Genomic DNA, 16906 nt, shown 5'->3' with positions numbered 1-16906 from the left:
AATGTGTAGGCCATAACAGATTTTAAAAAATTGGGAGTACACTTATGAAACATCACACTACTATCTTCAATATCTTCATAACAAGGCAGAATGTGCCTGCAGAATGGAATATAAGGATTTTCCACTTATCCTGCAACAAGCAGAGTTAACCACAACCATAGAGAGGCATCTGTCTGTTGTAGGCCCTCTCTTTTTGAAATAACACCATGCATTGTATGTAAAATCTACCAAAAATCTTAGATTGAAACAAGATATAATTTGTTCTTTTGAAAATTTGATAATTGTAACAATTTATTTTCAAAATTATTGAATTTTCAATCCAATGAACCAAATGAAGGGTAAAAAATGAAGTACTATCAGGTCTGATGTGGTGGCATTGTCGAATTGTGATGGCAGTTGTCCTTACTCATTGCAATTCCTGTTAAGAATGCATGCATAAAAAACATGCTTGCCAAGTTGAAACAAAAACTACAGGAGGGGCCAATATATAAAAGAATAATGCAATATAATGTGATAAACTCAATAATCTAGAGATCATATATAGATGGTAAAGCTGTTTACCAATGCAACTCATTTGCTGTTAATTTGAAGACAAAATGCTGCATGAAAAATGAGAAATATACCCACATGGGAAGTAGAAAAGCTATGAAGAGGGACTGTGTATTAAAATTTGTCAATTTTAAATCATTTCTACCATTTTCCATAAATTTTCCAAGCCATCTAATTATAATTCTAAATTCTAAAAATCATGCATTTTGGTTATTAAAAAAAATAAAATTACCCTGTTAGCAAAGTGTAAAGCCTCTTTCAAGCTTTCCCGATCTTCAAATTCAACATAACCAAATCCTTTCAGCTTAGAACCTTCACGGCCTTCATCCCTAGGCAACCGGAGATTCTTGATCTGAAACATAAAATGTGTAATTTAAGCATTATTAAATGCTACACGCTAACAAACTAAAAATAAATTTATATATATATATATATATATATATATGTGGGTTGGGGTAGTCGATGGGATAGAGCGTTGGACTACTGACCAGAGGGTCCCGGGTTCGATTCCCGGGCAAGCCTCTCTGGGCACCTGCAGCGCCACCCAATTAATGTGATTTTTTGGGTACCAGATCTTCCTGGGCAACCATAACTGGCTCAGGGAAAGAAACTGGCCCTCACCATAATTTTATGCAAAACTCATGAATTCGAATTATAATGACAGGGAAAAATAAGATTTCAGAGAAAAGTAAGATTGGATATTCAATTAAAAAATTGAAAGAATAGCTGGCAAGTTAACAGGAAGAAAATATGCATTATTGGAGATGAGATAAAGTAGAAAAGATATTGATGGAACCAAGAAGATATTACAGGAACTTGGAAAGATAGATTTAAGAACTTCCTGGTAAATATACTATTTCTGTAATCCTATACACTATAAGTGGGCATGATGCGGGCGAGGATCATCTGGTAGCATTGATTTTACTAGCATCCAAATACAAATCCATTTTTGTATTAGAAGATGGAATATGAGCATGATAGAAAGCGAATGGGAAATTAAAGAAAATAAAGCATTGAAACAGTAAATAACAATACCAAACACTCATATGCTTAAACAAATTTTTAAGGAATGAGTTCCATCAGAACCTATTAAGTTAACACCAATTACTTTCCAAAAAAGATATAACTTGTGAGGGCTCTAAGTATAAGCTTAATTTTACGTGTGACAATATTAGTACATACTAATACTTATCAACAAAATGCCGGATAAAGAAGCAAATTAATAGATAAGATAAATTCAGTTGCAATTTAAAAAAGGGAGGAAAACACAAGACATCTTAGTATAGTACTGATTAAGAAATTTATGTAACACATCTTCATCTGCTACATGAATTTTGAGAAGGCAATTTTAACAACAGCGAGAAATTTAAATGGAAGTATTGAATTTATATGAGTTAACTGGAGTGATCGATGCCATATTAGAAACCTATACAAGAATCAGGCTATAAATGTGAGGGTAACCAACAGAGAAATGAATTAGGAAGTTATATGCTATGCAGTAGAATACAGGTTACCCATTATTATTCGTGCCTTGTAATTTACACCCCAAGAAGAGTCTTGAGACTGCAAGGGTAGGAGTGGAGTGAGCTTATTCAGTGAATTGCAGATGATTGACTTTTTTAAATTATACATACATATGAAAACTTAAGTAACCGAGAAAACTTCATGAATACAATTTTTTTGTTTTCAGACCTGATCTTTGAATCTTAAGAAATGTACTCGCCGAAAGATAAGGAGATAATATATCTCAATAAAGGAATACACAAGAAAAAGAGATACCTGCAGAGGAAATTTCAAGCACAGAAAAGGCGAATTAAAGAGTTCATATGAGTGAATGACGTAAGATGACATAGACTGTTGCGTGACGAGGAAAATTGCAATGAGGCGAGGGAAAATGATATGGGAGCAGGCAAGAAAATGAATATGCATTTTAGAAACCACGATAACTTGAGTTTAAGTAGGCGATCAAAATGAAAAGAAGTGACGTGCAGGTTGCGTTAAACTTTTTATCAGTCCAAAAAAATGAGCAACGACTAAGGGACCATCTAAATAACAACTGTTACACCTCTAGTTGATTGATGACTATAATAACCCAAAATGTAACTAAAGAAATCTGACTACGCAATTAAATATTAAAATATATTCACCTCCAGTCCCTTGAAGAATTCAGCGATGTCTTCATTGTGAACTTCATACGGTAAATTCGAAATATATGCTATAAATGGTGCTTCATTAGGAATTCTAGATTCATCAATTGTTCCTGGTTCTCTTGCTGCTCGAGGTGCAGTAGGCAGCACAACATGCTTGTCTCTACTTCTAGAGTACGAAAAATCTGCAGTACACAAAAACATAAGGTTAAGCAATATTGTTTTGTAAAATAACAATACAATCCAATATCAATGAAACATACCTTCGTCAACATCCTCTTCTGCCCAATTGGGCTTCCAGGGTTTAACTGCTGGTTCTGGCTCATCAGGTTTGTTAGCCAAAAATTCATTCAAGGCAATCGTTTTCCCCTTTGTTTTCTTGCCCTTTTTCCCTGATTGAAATGAACATCCGGAATTAGCAATTGATGCTGCTTATGTTAAATCAGTTGCAAAATCACAAGTTGCATGCGTAAACCAATTGACAAACTGATAACAAGTGTATCATTTAGTACAACATACAGGTGTTTAATATTATAACCCTACTGACACGACAATTTTCGAACAAATCGCCAAGTTATCATCCTCACAATTGCATATTTAAGTATCTAATAACTGATAAATTTACAGAGGCCATGTGAATTTCTGAAGGAATATGGCACCGTAGCGGAATATACCGCCGGGTGAAACGTGATTTTCTACGGTTTACATGCCGCAATGAAAACATCTTCCGGGCGATATTGCCTCTCTACACTAACATACCATTAACTACAAATAAAACATATTTAATAACCCAAAAAACATGGATAACAGTTCACGTGACTACGTGAATACCGACGTACCTGACGCAGCCATATTGCAAGTTTAATGTGTATCCCGGATACAGGGTTGCCAACTCGTAATGTGACGAAGATTATTTAAACAAGTGAAGACTGTCCTGACGTGGAGATTCGAGGTTTGCATTTCAGCAAAGCTAGCATCAGACCGGTGTCAGTGGTCGGCCCATTTTTCGGCTTTATTCCGGTCATCTACGAGTGGGGGTCAGAACTAAGAGATGCCGAAAGACCTCCCTTTCTTAAGATGAGGTGCGGGAGGGTAGCGTCTTCCCGGGAGACGATGCAATTTCGCTTCGAACTGAATCTTGCAAGCTTGGAATGAAGTTGAGTTTTCCGTGATCTTTCCCTGTTGAATATTCCATAAATCTGCAATGGCACACAGAAGATGAGTGTTCCGCTGTGACTCTAAAGGAGGAAATAATTCAACTTTACGAGGGTATTTGAGAGGTAAGTAAATTGCGTAATAATGTAATCTAAGGAGGTCACGAACACATGTTTCCGGTCCATGATGGTATCACTTTTAGCTTTAATAGACATCAAAGGTTATTCCTTATGTAGAGTGATTCTTTCATACTCATGCGGAAGTTGATTAATGAAAAATTGGTGTTACTTACCTCGTTTAGTGAAAAAATGAATCTACATGCAGTATTTTCGGAAATGGTAATTGTAACTTATGAATTCCCTTGTAATGTGTGTATTTTGTATTACATGTTGGCTCAGTTTGTAATATTAATAGATATGTTTACGTTTCTCTAAATGTTTGTTGTTATTACATTAGAATGACTCAGCAGGCCAATTGCCGTTACGGCGTTGTTAATGTCTCGGCATGCAAGCCTGACATCACGCTAAGAATTCAATGTTATTTATAAATTATTAGTTAATATTTGTATTTAACCTTATTTATACTGACTTTGACGTCTACATACATACATGCACAGGGTGCGGGGCTTAGATCCGGACAAATTTCAATTTGAATTTCCCGCTATATCGTAGTTCCACTGGAGGTCGCGGTTGGCAGTCTTGAAATTTATAGGCATCTAGTAAACAGTCATAACCTCAAAATGGCCGAGATGTTAATTACTACTGCGGAGTGCAACCAAAGAGCCGATTATCGAAAGTGCGCGCGCAGGGCGTTGTGTGTGGAAATAGTTTGATTCTTCTGGTACACCAGATCAACTGTTTACGATATTGTGGCTATTGTGGATAAAGTATATTACTTCGGAGAAGTCTGGGGAAGGTTTCTCTACCCGGCGAGGAAATCTCATTCAAGGAAACGCGTGCTTGTCCGGATTCAAGCGCCGCCCCCTGTATGTAAACGAGGGCCTGGGTTCGGCAAGCTTCTCTGGGCACCTTCAGCTCCACCCAAGCTATTTGATTTTTCGAGAGCCAGATCTTCCTGGGAAACCATAACGGAAAGAAACTGGCCCCATAACCGTGATGTGTGAATGCCACACGCCGTCGGGCTTAGTAGTGGGTGAACTTTATCATCGCCTATCAAACTGACCTTAGGGTTGATTACTGTGTTTATGGTTTTTTTATACTCCTTATCCCGTGTCGTCCATTTTTCAATCGAGTGCTTTCAAGAGAACAACATGCCAATTCTGTGTAGATTAACTGACATATTATCACAAAAATATACCGAGCGGTTAAAAAGGAATAATGTTTTTACTGCGGGCATGATTGGTAATTTTCAGTGACCACCACCAAATAATGGCAGTTTTGGAATTTCACTTGTTTTTATGAGTTGTATGATTTAAATGTGCTTTGTGACCATCTGATTTAAGTTAACTGAAAAAATTAATCACTTCACCCAGCAACCTATATTATAATATCATGATTGAAAATTGATTTAGATTCTGTTACTCTTATAATCTGATTGGCAATAATAATTTTGTGTGTGATGTATTTATTACCGATATCATGTTTCATTTAGGTAGGCTCTTAAACCTCATGGAGGCTCATTTGTCCGAACATCATTCCGGAAAATGCATGTGTAATTTGAGGGTCAAGTTTTTAGTAATCATGTTGCCGCAGGAGTACATGCATTAGTTGGAAGAAGTGAGTTATTAGAATGTTTTACTTTTGTTTAGAATTTATTGTTTTTTACCATCATGTGCATCTATTTTGTTATTGCAGGTGTTTTGAGCATGGATGGGCTGGCTACAGTACAATTCCTTATGGAAATGGATTGCACTTATGAAGGCTTAAATGATATAATGGATTACCAATACAAGAAACCCTATAAGTTGGCTGTCCGGAAGGGGAGTCCTTATATGGATCACTAGCAATCATCGGTTACCAAAATCAGGTCATGGGAGTTCCTGGGAAAGAATAAATTAATATTCCCTCCTTCAGAGGATGGTTGGTCAACAACCATAAGAGCGATAATGTTGTTGTGGTCTGAATGGAAAACTAAGCAGTTCTTCCACCTCAACCCAAGAAACCTTAATTAAGATCCCATACAAATTTTTTTCAATATTATTAGGCAAAACTCTGGGGATAACCACAATCCCAATATACACCAGTTTTGGGCAGCATTGAAAACTGCATTAATTATTAATTTGCTTTCCAACCAGACCCAAGGAAATTCCATGGATCATGGGTGTGGTCTTTTGATCGACTTATCCTCCCTTTTTCATGAATATATTCAGTACAGTACAGGAGAACCAACTGACAACAAAGGTAAGGAGTTGATGTTAAGTTAAAAAATTGATCTGTTGCATATGTTGGTGTTCATGTGGTGCAGACAAGGTTCATACTTGTGACAAACGTGGAGCAACCTGTACAATAGAGTATAATGTAGTACAGGATACCTTTTATATTTTCTTTTAGAGGATGACCAATAAAACACAACCAGTCCCTTTGAAGAACTTTTTTCTGCCATTGGCTGAGGTATCTCTGCAGCTATGTGTGAGTTAACACGATTACTGTTGGTAGCAGTTGATTTTCAATTTTTTGGGTGTCACTCTCATATACTTTAGGAATTTATTCCTGTCAGTTATCTTTGAAGTATCCATTAAGCATTAAGTATAGAGATGAATAAAATGAACTAATTATTATTTTTAAATTGCCTGTCTTCCATAACCCTGGAAATTAATTCACTGTTAGTTTCTAATTCTTGAGATCATCTTCAGCTATTTTCTTTCACATATTCTGCAGACCGGACATAAATATAATTTGCCTATATTTTTTGCAGTCTATATATTTTTATCTTTTCCTGTGCCTTTCACATTATTCAGGTAGTGTACTATGTACAGGCACTATTTGATGGTTTCTCTTATGCCTTGTAGGGATCTCTTCTCCACATGGGGTTTTCTTATGAAATGAGAGAAATACTCCAAGCTCTAACTCTTGGGTGGTAATGGAATATTCAGCCATAAATGTTGTTTTTTACAACATTTTTTTTGACATCTTAAATTACTTTCATGGTGATTTCATGCACATTTCTGATAAATGTACAATGTCGTGCCACAATTCTAAATACTTTTTTATTTATTGTAGTCCCAGGTAGCAAATAAGGAAGCATCTTTGGAAGATTTTAGTGCTGCCTATCAAAAATTGGCAGATTGGTATTAAAACGTGAGGTCCATTTAAATTTATTAATGGACTGGTTTTTTAATTGAACTTGTATTACTTAGTCCGTTCAATAAATATATGAATGCCAATGTTTTTCTTTACTGAAAACATCGACCTTGTCATTTCCTGATGCCGGTGTTTCGTTTTGACTGGAAAATTTGATAAATAATTTCGAAAATGCAAAATTTGCGGAAGACAGTAAAGCACGAAGACTATACATGACGAAATATGACCCACGGCGCACTAATGTAACGCCATCTATCAACCAAGAATCTAACTACGTCGTAGTTTTATTGTAAAACAACTCGCTCCCTCTTCGAGCGGGGGTCATAAAGAAAACGGACTCACAGGGTTGGCACAGTTGTGTGCTATCCTTCGTCAATTTAGAGTGCTCCCGCTCAGCCTCAATTTACCCCGGTTTTTTTTAAATGATCCTCGGTGTGGAATTGTACATTACTGCTGTAGTGTAGCTCCTTTGAAATGGAGCAGATATAATCTAATCGAGCATGTTGCGAAATAACCCGGCCAGCGTGATTATCGTGATTTCCCATTTGTTTCTGGGATGTGAATATAATCCGTAAAACTTTATTAAGTTTGTTTTTGTGCAAGTTGAAATGTATATTAATATAGAGCAGTATAAAGTGAAGTTTGTGTCAGCATTATGTGGGTATTTACTGCCTGCCCTGCTTCTGCCAGCTCACGTTTATACTCTCTCATATTTCTGGAGTCAATACTCCAGAAATGTTGAAAAGCGCATCTGCTCATGTTCTTGTTGGGATACCGTTTTTAAAGGTATGGACACTGGATTTCGAATGCTGAAAATTTTGCATTGCATATAGCTGATATTTTTCTGGGATTAAGACTATCTGCTTTCTAGGCCCATACGAAACCGGTGTGGCAGCGTACAAGCATATGTACTTCAATGCTACTAGCAATGGCTTTAAAATGTGGATGTTGACAACGCTGGCAATTGTGTGTTTGTATGAGAGCATCAAGCGTCTAGTTCGACTTGCACTGCTGAATCGACTGCGTTATAGTATGGCACTTTTATTTTTAACCACGTTGTTTTCTCATTATTATTCATGGTGGTCTTTTATCAATTATTGGAATGATGATTTTTACACTCAGTGGAATCACCAAATGTTTTTTTCCCTTACCGAAGTAGTGTCAACTGGTATCATTTTATACTACACAAATACGGAAACCTTAATTTCCACACGGTTGTTATTTGTTGTTTCTGGAGTGGGTGCATTACATACAGTGGCTGCCGGCAGCGACCAATTCATTGCAAATGTCGTTCAGGGAAGAGGTCAAGCACACCAGGTGGTTCGAGATCTTTGTTTGATGACACCAGATATATTGAATTTCATAGTGCCTATAATGGTATATATTCACATCTCCTGGAAGAGGAGACGAATGATATCTAATAGTTTATGGAATTCAGTACCTAAACATGGTTTTGAAATAACTGCTCTGTTGGTATTACTTTTCTTAGGGTTTACAATGAGTGTAATGCTGTGAGTTTAAATGCAGCATATGCCAGTTTTTTATAAACTGCATATTATATTTTTATAGAAATATCTGAATCAATAAGGTGTTCTTTCTATGACAAGAATTGTCCTCCTTATCAAAAATTTGACAGGTAATAATCTGTTAATAAGTTTTTGAAAATACGTAATTGCATTATTAATGTACAAGTTTTTACTGTACAGAAGTAGACATCTGACTAGGTAGAATGCACAATTGAAATATTTAATAATGCTTGTATGAGGACTACAGTATTATTCAACATGCGTGCCTAATTCTACATACATTTACAGTGTTTATAAATGCATTGCAATAGCAATGAATCAAATTACATGGTACAGTCACATAGGAGTACTCCATGCACGCTTCAAGAAAATGTTACCAAATATAGTTTTAGATGAGATTATGATGATAACTGCCCATATCATATTGAGCATAAAATGTCATAATAGTAATATGGCTAATCGAACATATTTTCTTTGAGTTTTTTCTATGGCACAATGGATCTGCAGGTTTAGGTGCCTATGGACCCTCTTTGAGGTGGGTCCTCTACAATTGTACAATTGAGATGTCATTTAACAATGACCATTGCACTTATAAATGTCATGGCTATATTAAAAACCTTTTATTTTGGAATATTGAAGTTATGAAGAATGGTCTATAGATGTTGAAGTTAAGTCCATGAGTGAGAGCCGTCAACAGTTTAAAATTTGAACGAGAAAACAAGTGTAAGAAGAAGGTTAGGGACCATTTTGAAATTGCTCACTCTAATTGAGTTATGCAATAGAGCAAGTGCCAGAAATGCAGTCTGTATTTAAAAAAAGTATTTTCTCTGTATTAAAGGAATGAGAAGTGAGTACTTGCAATTATTTGACCACATTCTTTGTTTTCAAGAATAATCCTATTGATCTCACTGAACATAGCTGCATAGATATCAATCACTTAGGTACTTTGATTTACTGCATTGCACTCTGTTGCCCGACTTAATCTTAGGGGATAATGTATTACCATGAATGGACTAGCCATTGTTTCTTTAGTGTAATTCATTACATGATCTCACCCAATTTACCCTAGCCATACATATATTGTTTTCATTAATAGAAAGCATTTCATTTTAAAGCCCAAAATTCAATTTCATTGCATGGTTATGGGATTGAAACACTTAGTAGTTGAAGGTTGAGAACACACATGTGATTATTTTTGTTGCCAAAATACTTAATGTCAATTTGTTGGAAATAAAAGTATTAATATTTTTTTGTACTTTGAGTGTCATTTTGGTCACAAGATGGCTGGATTAATGTGTTGGGTAACCTGCCTGCTTGCTAATCTAAAATGTCATGGTTTCAAGTTACATTCTGATCTGGGTAATGGTGCAAATGCCGGTTGTTCGGCCTCTGAGGAACTATAGAAAGCTAAGGCTTATTGCATTGCCATAATGCAAGAGCCACTAAGTGTAACCAGCATGAAGAAAACCCTATGAATGTATAGCTTTGTAAGATGTATTTGAGAGTATTGCTGCCTCTATGATAAAAATTAGCATCTTCATCCCAAAGTACTTTTACTCAAGCTTCTCAAGTCCTTTTAGTTGATCATCTTCCCTGCTTGTACCATTTCATGATTGATTTGATCAAGGATATACATCTAACTCCCCTCTAGGTTAAGCTGTTTAGGGTTGCATTTTAAGTTAATCTGAACTCTTTTGTTTCCTTAAATTTCATTAATTTTATAAGTGTATTATATTGCATTAAAACCTCACAATTAAGACGAATTTCTTGTAATAGAGAGGTGAATGGCTGAAATGTGCTTTGGAATTTGGCATCTCATGGTCCCATTCTTTTATGCTAACATACAGCGACTTTCCCACTCCTGTAGAATGCATATCGATATTAACTTTGTCAATTTCAGAACATTCATGTTTCTTCCTGGGACATATAAAATTTCTGGTGAGGTAATATTTACCAGCATTAATTCACAAATGGAATCCATTTCCAAGCTTTTCTCTATTCCTTTCTGCCTCCTCCAAGGAAGAGTGCTCTCTGACTCCTTAGCTGCCAAAAGTGTTATCTTCATTGCCTACGTATATGCCATTTTATTTATTTTAACCTCGTCAGCACTAATTAATATATTGACTAGCCATGATTGGCACTTACTTTTTCATTGGTGCTCCCTTTGCGTCTCTTCTGCAGATTTTATTTGCTAGGATTTTGATTCCATGTAGGTAAAAATATACCTCCTGCTGAAGTAGAGTTTCTCTTAAAAATAAGGAAATGGGAACAGTGGAAATGGCTCCCTTTTAATGATATCTCCATGCCCTTGTTCACATTTAAATGTTTCTACGAAGTTTATCATATATTTAATAAATTAATTCAAAACAGCTCAATGCTTAGCTTCGAAGCAGAGTCCTTTACTTAGACATTCTCCTTTGATCCTTGTAAATGATCTGCCGGGTGAACAGTATTTTTAACAATGTGTGCTGCCATCTGCTTTTCATATCTTTTTCATCAATAGGCTCCTAATTAAATTATTACTTTGAAAAATCTTGCTCCCTTATTTATTCTTTTAACCATTTGGTGGAAACAAACCTATCTGATTTTTTAAGAGCAACTGCATGAAAAAATCATTTATGGCCATTCTTCAGTCTATATTTCAACCTAAGTTCAAATTTAAATTATGCCCTTGTACATCTTGAGTCAGTAAAAAATATGACATGAAGAGAAGGAAGTTATTTTCTGTAACAGGAAAAAGGAAATCCCGAAGTTGTTTAGATATTGAGTTTCAATCCCATTCTTGGAACAGGGTCTAGCTCTAACTTAAGCAGCACCAATGGAAGAAGAGTTGACACATTGTCTTTCCAGGAATTCTGCATTGTTAACATTTTATTTATGCATAGTATTTTGAAGTAAGATCTGGTGCTTTCCCGGCATGTATGCTTGATGAAGTTTTCTCAAGTTTTCCACTGTGCCAAGGGTTCCACATTGGCCGACGTTTCGAAGCTTAACTCATGCATTGTCCTAAGGGTAGATGAGAAAACTTCATCAAGCATATTATTTTGCTTACCAAAAAGTTGTTTGTGAGATACTGCCGAGATATGCTTCTAAAAGAATATGATTTACAAATGTAGCAAAAATGGAAATATTGGAATGTTTCAAGGGTAATTGTAAAAATGTATGCAGTAATCTTCTCAAATTTACATCTTGCTAACCCATTACATAAATATCTGTATGACTTGCCAGTTTATTTAATTCTCTGTGGATAAACTTTATCCAAATTTTAAAGGCCTTTGACTTGCTGTCTTTTGGCCTAAAGAAAAAGAAATGCTTTAGGGACTCAAACTTCAGGGAATTTAGGGAATCAATTCTTGTTAATGCCTGTCCTGTCATTTTAAATGAAACTCTCTTTCCTACTACTGGAGTACAGAAGTTACTAATTTAATTATTGTGTTACAGTTTTTTTCAAAATTCAGGAAGTTCTCTCAGCATCATACTTGAACATGTTGCAACCCTTTCCTCTCGAATTAAATGTTTGCTTTTTATTACCTCTGCTTTTAGTCATTATCTGGTAAGCATATGGGTGCCCAGTTGGTCATTCATTAAAAACAAATATGAAATGTTTTGCACTGCAATTAATGCTACCATGGGTCTAGTTAAAAGGAAACTATTATATGCACTTTAGTATTGTATATTTGGGCATATTCTGCTGTCTCTCACTTAGTTGCTTATAGTGACCAATATGTAGGTATTCTGTAAGTCGCCTTCCATTTCAATGACATTGAATCCTGCTGGAAGGTGGTTTGCCAACTTCACACAATGGAAAAATATTAAATGTTAACATTTGTTTAACAAGTCTAAGTGATGAGAATTTTTTCAGGCTGATCCTTGATGGTGATTCTTGATCTCATCCAGCCTGTGTACTTCTGCATTTGATCTTGCATTTTTTAAAAACATTTATTACCGGGAATAATACTTGCCCCTAGTGTAAAGAATACTATTATTAAATTTCCATCCTGAGCTCAAATAATCCCTTGTTCAAAAACCTTGTGATGTGTTGTCCCTAAATTATTTGCCACGTTGGAGAGGCTGCAGGGATCCAGTAAAATATAATGAGGTGGGGTTTCATAAGTCACAATGTTCAGTGTGTTATGTAATCCAACAATATCCTATCGCCAGACATTTTGAAGGAAAATTAATTTGGGAGTTTGTATGCTTAAACTTGTTATACTATTCAACTGAGCACACTCTTGGAGGAGTAAAATTAATAAATTAGGAATAATGAAACTCTTATCAACTTAGCTCATATGTTTTGGATCATAGAAGCATCAGTGCCAGAACTAATTCCAGCAAAATAGTGGTCATTATACCCAGCTGTTCACAGCCAATGGGGTGTTTAAGAACCTTAGCTTTGCACAATTGATTGAATCTTATTTTATCACAACCTAAAACAAAACAGTGTTGCGGAAGTGTATCAACCATTTTCACCATTTCTTGATTAAAAAACAACTCAAACCAAATTGATAGTTAGCCAAATTATAAAATTTGTCTATTGCTGAATAGTTCAACTTAGATAATCTAATATGATATCGCATAAGTGTAATTCCTTACTTTTAGATTCTTATGAGGGTTAAAATACAAATTGCTTGGCCAGAAGCCTAAAACGGAAATAATTAAAAATGCATATGTATATGAATAAAAAGTTAAAATTGAATTTTGTTTAGCAACCAAAATTGCATGGCACTCGGTCCATCATCATTTAACATTCCCGTTTCCTGCAATTGAAGAATACTAAGTCTATTTCAATGAGTTTTCTAACAGCTTTTTTTAACCACAGATTATAATCTTTAAATTACCATTATTTTATGAAGTTTCAATTGAATATTTGTAGGTCCCTTGTCTGTTGTCATTTGTAAATATAAAACACCATAATTGTTCACCTGATGCTAACCCCAATTGTCAAGAGCACCTGACGTCTCTCTTGTACGGATAATCCAGTGTTTCCATGTAGAATAATTATGGGGAGGGTTTTCTTAACGCGTTGTCACGGGTTGCCTAAATGGTAGGATATCACCGTTCCTCCCAATAAAATTTGGATTTCCCGCATCTTTTTTTAGTTCTGCCCAAGCTTTCTCCCCCTTCAGAATGCGGAACATTCCATAAAGTCTGCTTATTTTTCTTTTGCTTTGTAAAGGTTCCCACCCCAGTTTTTTTTAACATTTCAGTCACACTCTCCATCCTTCTATGCTTCCACAGTACACATCTGGCAGCCTTTCTTTGTACTTTCTCCAGTTTTTTGATATGTCCTTCTTCGTGCGGGTCCCGTACAAGTGATGAGTACTCTAAATTGATCTTACCAGGGTCTTATCCGCCTTTTCCTCAGTTGCTCTAATGCTCCCTTTGAGGTTTCTCATCACAGAGTTAGAAAGCTTTCTTAACAATGTGTTCCGCGTTTAGCCCCCACCCTAAATCCTTGGTTAAATATACACTTAAGTAAATACCGCTATTACTTCTAGGAATGACATTTTCCGAGAATTTGTAGTCCCTATTGGTTCCATTTACCTTACTACTAAAAGTGATGGATTTGGTAACATTAATATCCATCCCATTATTTGTCACCCAATCCACCATTTTACTAACGCCCCTTTGCAGTACTTCGTGGTCGCTCTCATTCTTGACTTCCCTGTAGATAGTGCATTCGTCCGCAAAGAGCCTTATCTGAGATTTATTTTTTCCGGGAGATCATTTATATAGATTAAAAACAAGAGCGGACCAAGTACGCTATCTGTGTACGCTACCGCTGTGGAACTCCCGATGTAACCCTTGTTTTTTTCAGAATACACTTCTCCTAATTTGACCCTTTGTGTTCGACCTTCCATGAATTTTTTTGCCCACGAGATTACTCTTCTATCTGTGTGTAGTGGTAATTGGCCTAAGCATTGAGCGATCGTGGTCAACTTTGTCAAAGGCTTTTGACAGGCCGACTAAAAGAGCAGCCATTCTATTCCCACATCTATAGAGTCAAACCTTAATAGCTGAGTTTCGCGAGAGTGCTCTTTTCTGAAACCATATTGGCGACTGTACAACCAATTCTCACTCTCCCACAAATCCCGGAGATAGTCAACCATTATCTGTTCTGATAGCTTGAATACAACTGACGTCAATCTTACCGGTCGATAATTATCAACTAGAGCCTTATCTCCTCCTTTGAAAGTTGGTGTTACACACGCCTCTCAATAACATACCTCTCATAAACAATAATGCCCTGCCATTCAAGCATTTGGCAGGGCATTATTGTTTATGGTAACATTGAATAAATAATTCATCTAATTTGAAACTACACTACCACTCAATTTAAACACCACCTGCCAATATTTGACTGACTTGGGAATGACTTCAAAATGACCTGATGCTTCGAGCCGTTCCGTCTGATTATCTTATCTATAGGTAGACCCGCCATCAGTTAACACGGCGGTCCCATTCCACATCATAAAACTTAGCCAAGAGCATATTAAAGTCATTGCATTATAAAGTGAAAGTTTGCTCTAAGTGGCGAAGTATATTATTAGCATTGCTGCTAAGCAGGTGATCTAAATGGAATGGAGAGGGGTCCTAAGTCTTTCGCTCTGAGCTAAGACGATACCTGAAATTAAATTTCCCACCATAAGTATATCATCATTTATTTTCATCGGCACTTGAGAGTATTTTTAATAAAAAAAATAGTTTAACATTTAAAATTACGTGATAAATAATCGACTTTAGAATACTAATTATTTATGTGTATTGTTAAATTAAAAAAAATCCTTTTTAAGTTTAAATGCGAATCGAATAATCTACGAATTAAATGCTGATTGGGCTGTTTACCTCTCCCTTGCTTGGTCAACTTCAATCGAATTGTTTGGCGATTTTGTTCAATGAGTAGTCTCTAAAAATTATTATTATTATTCGTCATTTTTTCGAGGGGATTGAAAAGTAGAAAATGACGTAACGGGCGTAAAACGACACGCTAAGTGAATGCATGTAGTTTCAAAGAAATATGCTTTGGAAAATCGTAAATCAAATTTCCGTACTCACTGTCGAATTCCACTTTGAGATATGATATTCTTATAAGGAAAAATATTCAATTTAAACAGTTATCCTGTGGCCACCTTTAGTAATTGCCCGCGGAATATCGTTATCAGCCTAAAGTTTGTCGTAGTTACTGACGTAGTTGCGAATGAAATTAGCAGGAGGAATGAATTTAATTTTTTGAATGGTATTAACTCGATTCGTTAATTAGTCAGCAAGATGTAGATTTTTATTTGGCCAAGCGGAGCGGAGGCTAGTTCCCAGGGCGAGTATTAGACGGATCACCGAATCCGTGTTTTTTTATATCCTGATATTGTTCTGGAAAATTTGTAACTGCATACGAACACCCGTCTCGCGATATTATAGACTTATCCAAAGGGAATAGAGTGCCTATGGTGGAAATAAGTGCCTATGGTGGCATATAGAGTGCCTATGGTGGCATATAAAAGGAATAACTGTAAAAATCTCCACCACTGAAACGAACTATGTTCACGATATTTTATGGTGCTATAGAGTTAGATTACTGTCCTTTTTCTCTTCAAAGTGGATGGTCTATGTATTTGCACATTCATTGAGCTTATTGATTCAAGGTCTAAACGTTGCAAGACAAAGAGGTGCGGCTTTCGGTATATTGTTGACCGTCTCGAGAAACAAAAAAATTCTTCACCTCTATATATCCCGGGTGCGATGTGTAAAATTCCCGGATCTATTCTTCTCCTTAATGTGATATGAGGGATGATTTTATTGTTAATTTCCGTTGAACCAATCCCTCGATATATAAGTTCCAAAAAGCTGATAATTGCAGCAAACTAAGTCGCATTTGTAAAAAGTAAGGGATTTCAAAATTTTCTCGTTTCGAGTCTTAAGAGAATTCATTAATTTTTATCTTAGCTTTCTCCAGTCCCACGGGCTATGGGGATTGGGGGTCCCGAATGCACATCTTTTGATTCCGCTGAAGAAAAAAATATCAATTGCGAAAATGTTGAACAATTTTGCAGAAAAAATTGATAGCATAATCTTTGTACGACGTTGTAACATATCGTATAAAGGCAAAAATTAAAAAAAACCTAAGCGCATCGTAAAATGTTAACTGCTAACCCACAATGCCTATTTTTCGGAGGATGCATTCAATTGAATTCGGAGGAACGGTGCGATAAACTGATTAGGTATGTATTTCGCTTTTGATTGTCAGACGCTGAGATTGACTCACTGGGTTGAG

At 36.0% G+C, this 16906-nt stretch overlaps 2 protein-coding genes and 1 long non-coding RNA gene across 6 annotated transcripts in view; 2 read left to right on the top strand and 1 right to left on the bottom strand.

Annotated features, from left to right (window-relative positions):
* eIF4B (eukaryotic translation initiation factor 4B) overlaps positions 1-3660 on the bottom strand; it is a 30479-nt gene extending 26819 nt beyond the window's left edge. The window contains exons 1-4 of one of the 2 annotated variants that reach the window (XM_071588755.1): positions 3536-3660; positions 2960-3088; positions 2697-2881; positions 782-901 (exon numbers count right to left, since the gene is read on the bottom strand). In XM_071588755.1, the coding sequence (XP_071444856.1) occupies positions 782-901; positions 2697-2881; positions 2960-3088; positions 3536-3548 (447 nt within the window). In that variant the 5' untranslated portion in view covers positions 3549-3660. The remainder of the gene's footprint in view (positions 1-781; positions 902-2696; positions 2882-2959; positions 3089-3535) is intronic. The other variant, XM_071588756.1, reaches the window with a different exon arrangement.
* A 158-nt stretch (positions 3661-3818) lies between these two features.
* On the top strand, positions 3819-7183 carry LOC139691035 (uncharacterized). 3 transcript variants are annotated; one of them, XR_011701558.1, is made up of 5 exons: positions 3819-3976; positions 5463-5587; positions 5666-6211; positions 6362-6439; positions 7031-7183. It is a non-coding gene; the product is annotated as an uncharacterized lncRNA (long non-coding RNA). The 3 variants fall into 3 exon arrangements; XR_011701559.1 differs by lacking the exon at positions 3819-3976 and adding an exon at positions 4583-5212; XR_011701560.1 differs by lacking the exon at positions 5463-5587.
* Positions 7184-7423: 240 nt separating this feature from the next.
* RabX4 (RAS oncogene family member RabX4) overlaps positions 7424-16906 on the top strand; it is a 33284-nt gene continuing 23801 nt past the window's right edge. The window contains exons 1-2 of the mRNA XM_071588035.1: positions 7424-7897; positions 7983-8141. Of these exons, the coding sequence (XP_071444136.1) occupies positions 7720-7897; positions 7983-8141 (337 nt within the window). The 5' untranslated portion in view covers positions 7424-7719. The remainder of the gene's footprint in view (positions 7898-7982; positions 8142-16906) is intronic.

Source organism: Hetaerina americana, unplaced genomic scaffold (assembly GCF_022747635.1).
Source record: "Hetaerina americana unplaced genomic scaffold, ioHetAmer1.1.p SCAF_3, whole genome shotgun sequence".
Classification (NCBI taxonomy): Eukaryota; Metazoa; Arthropoda; class Insecta; order Odonata; family Calopterygidae; genus Hetaerina; species Hetaerina americana.
This window is presented reverse-complemented; position numbering and strand designations above follow the sequence as displayed.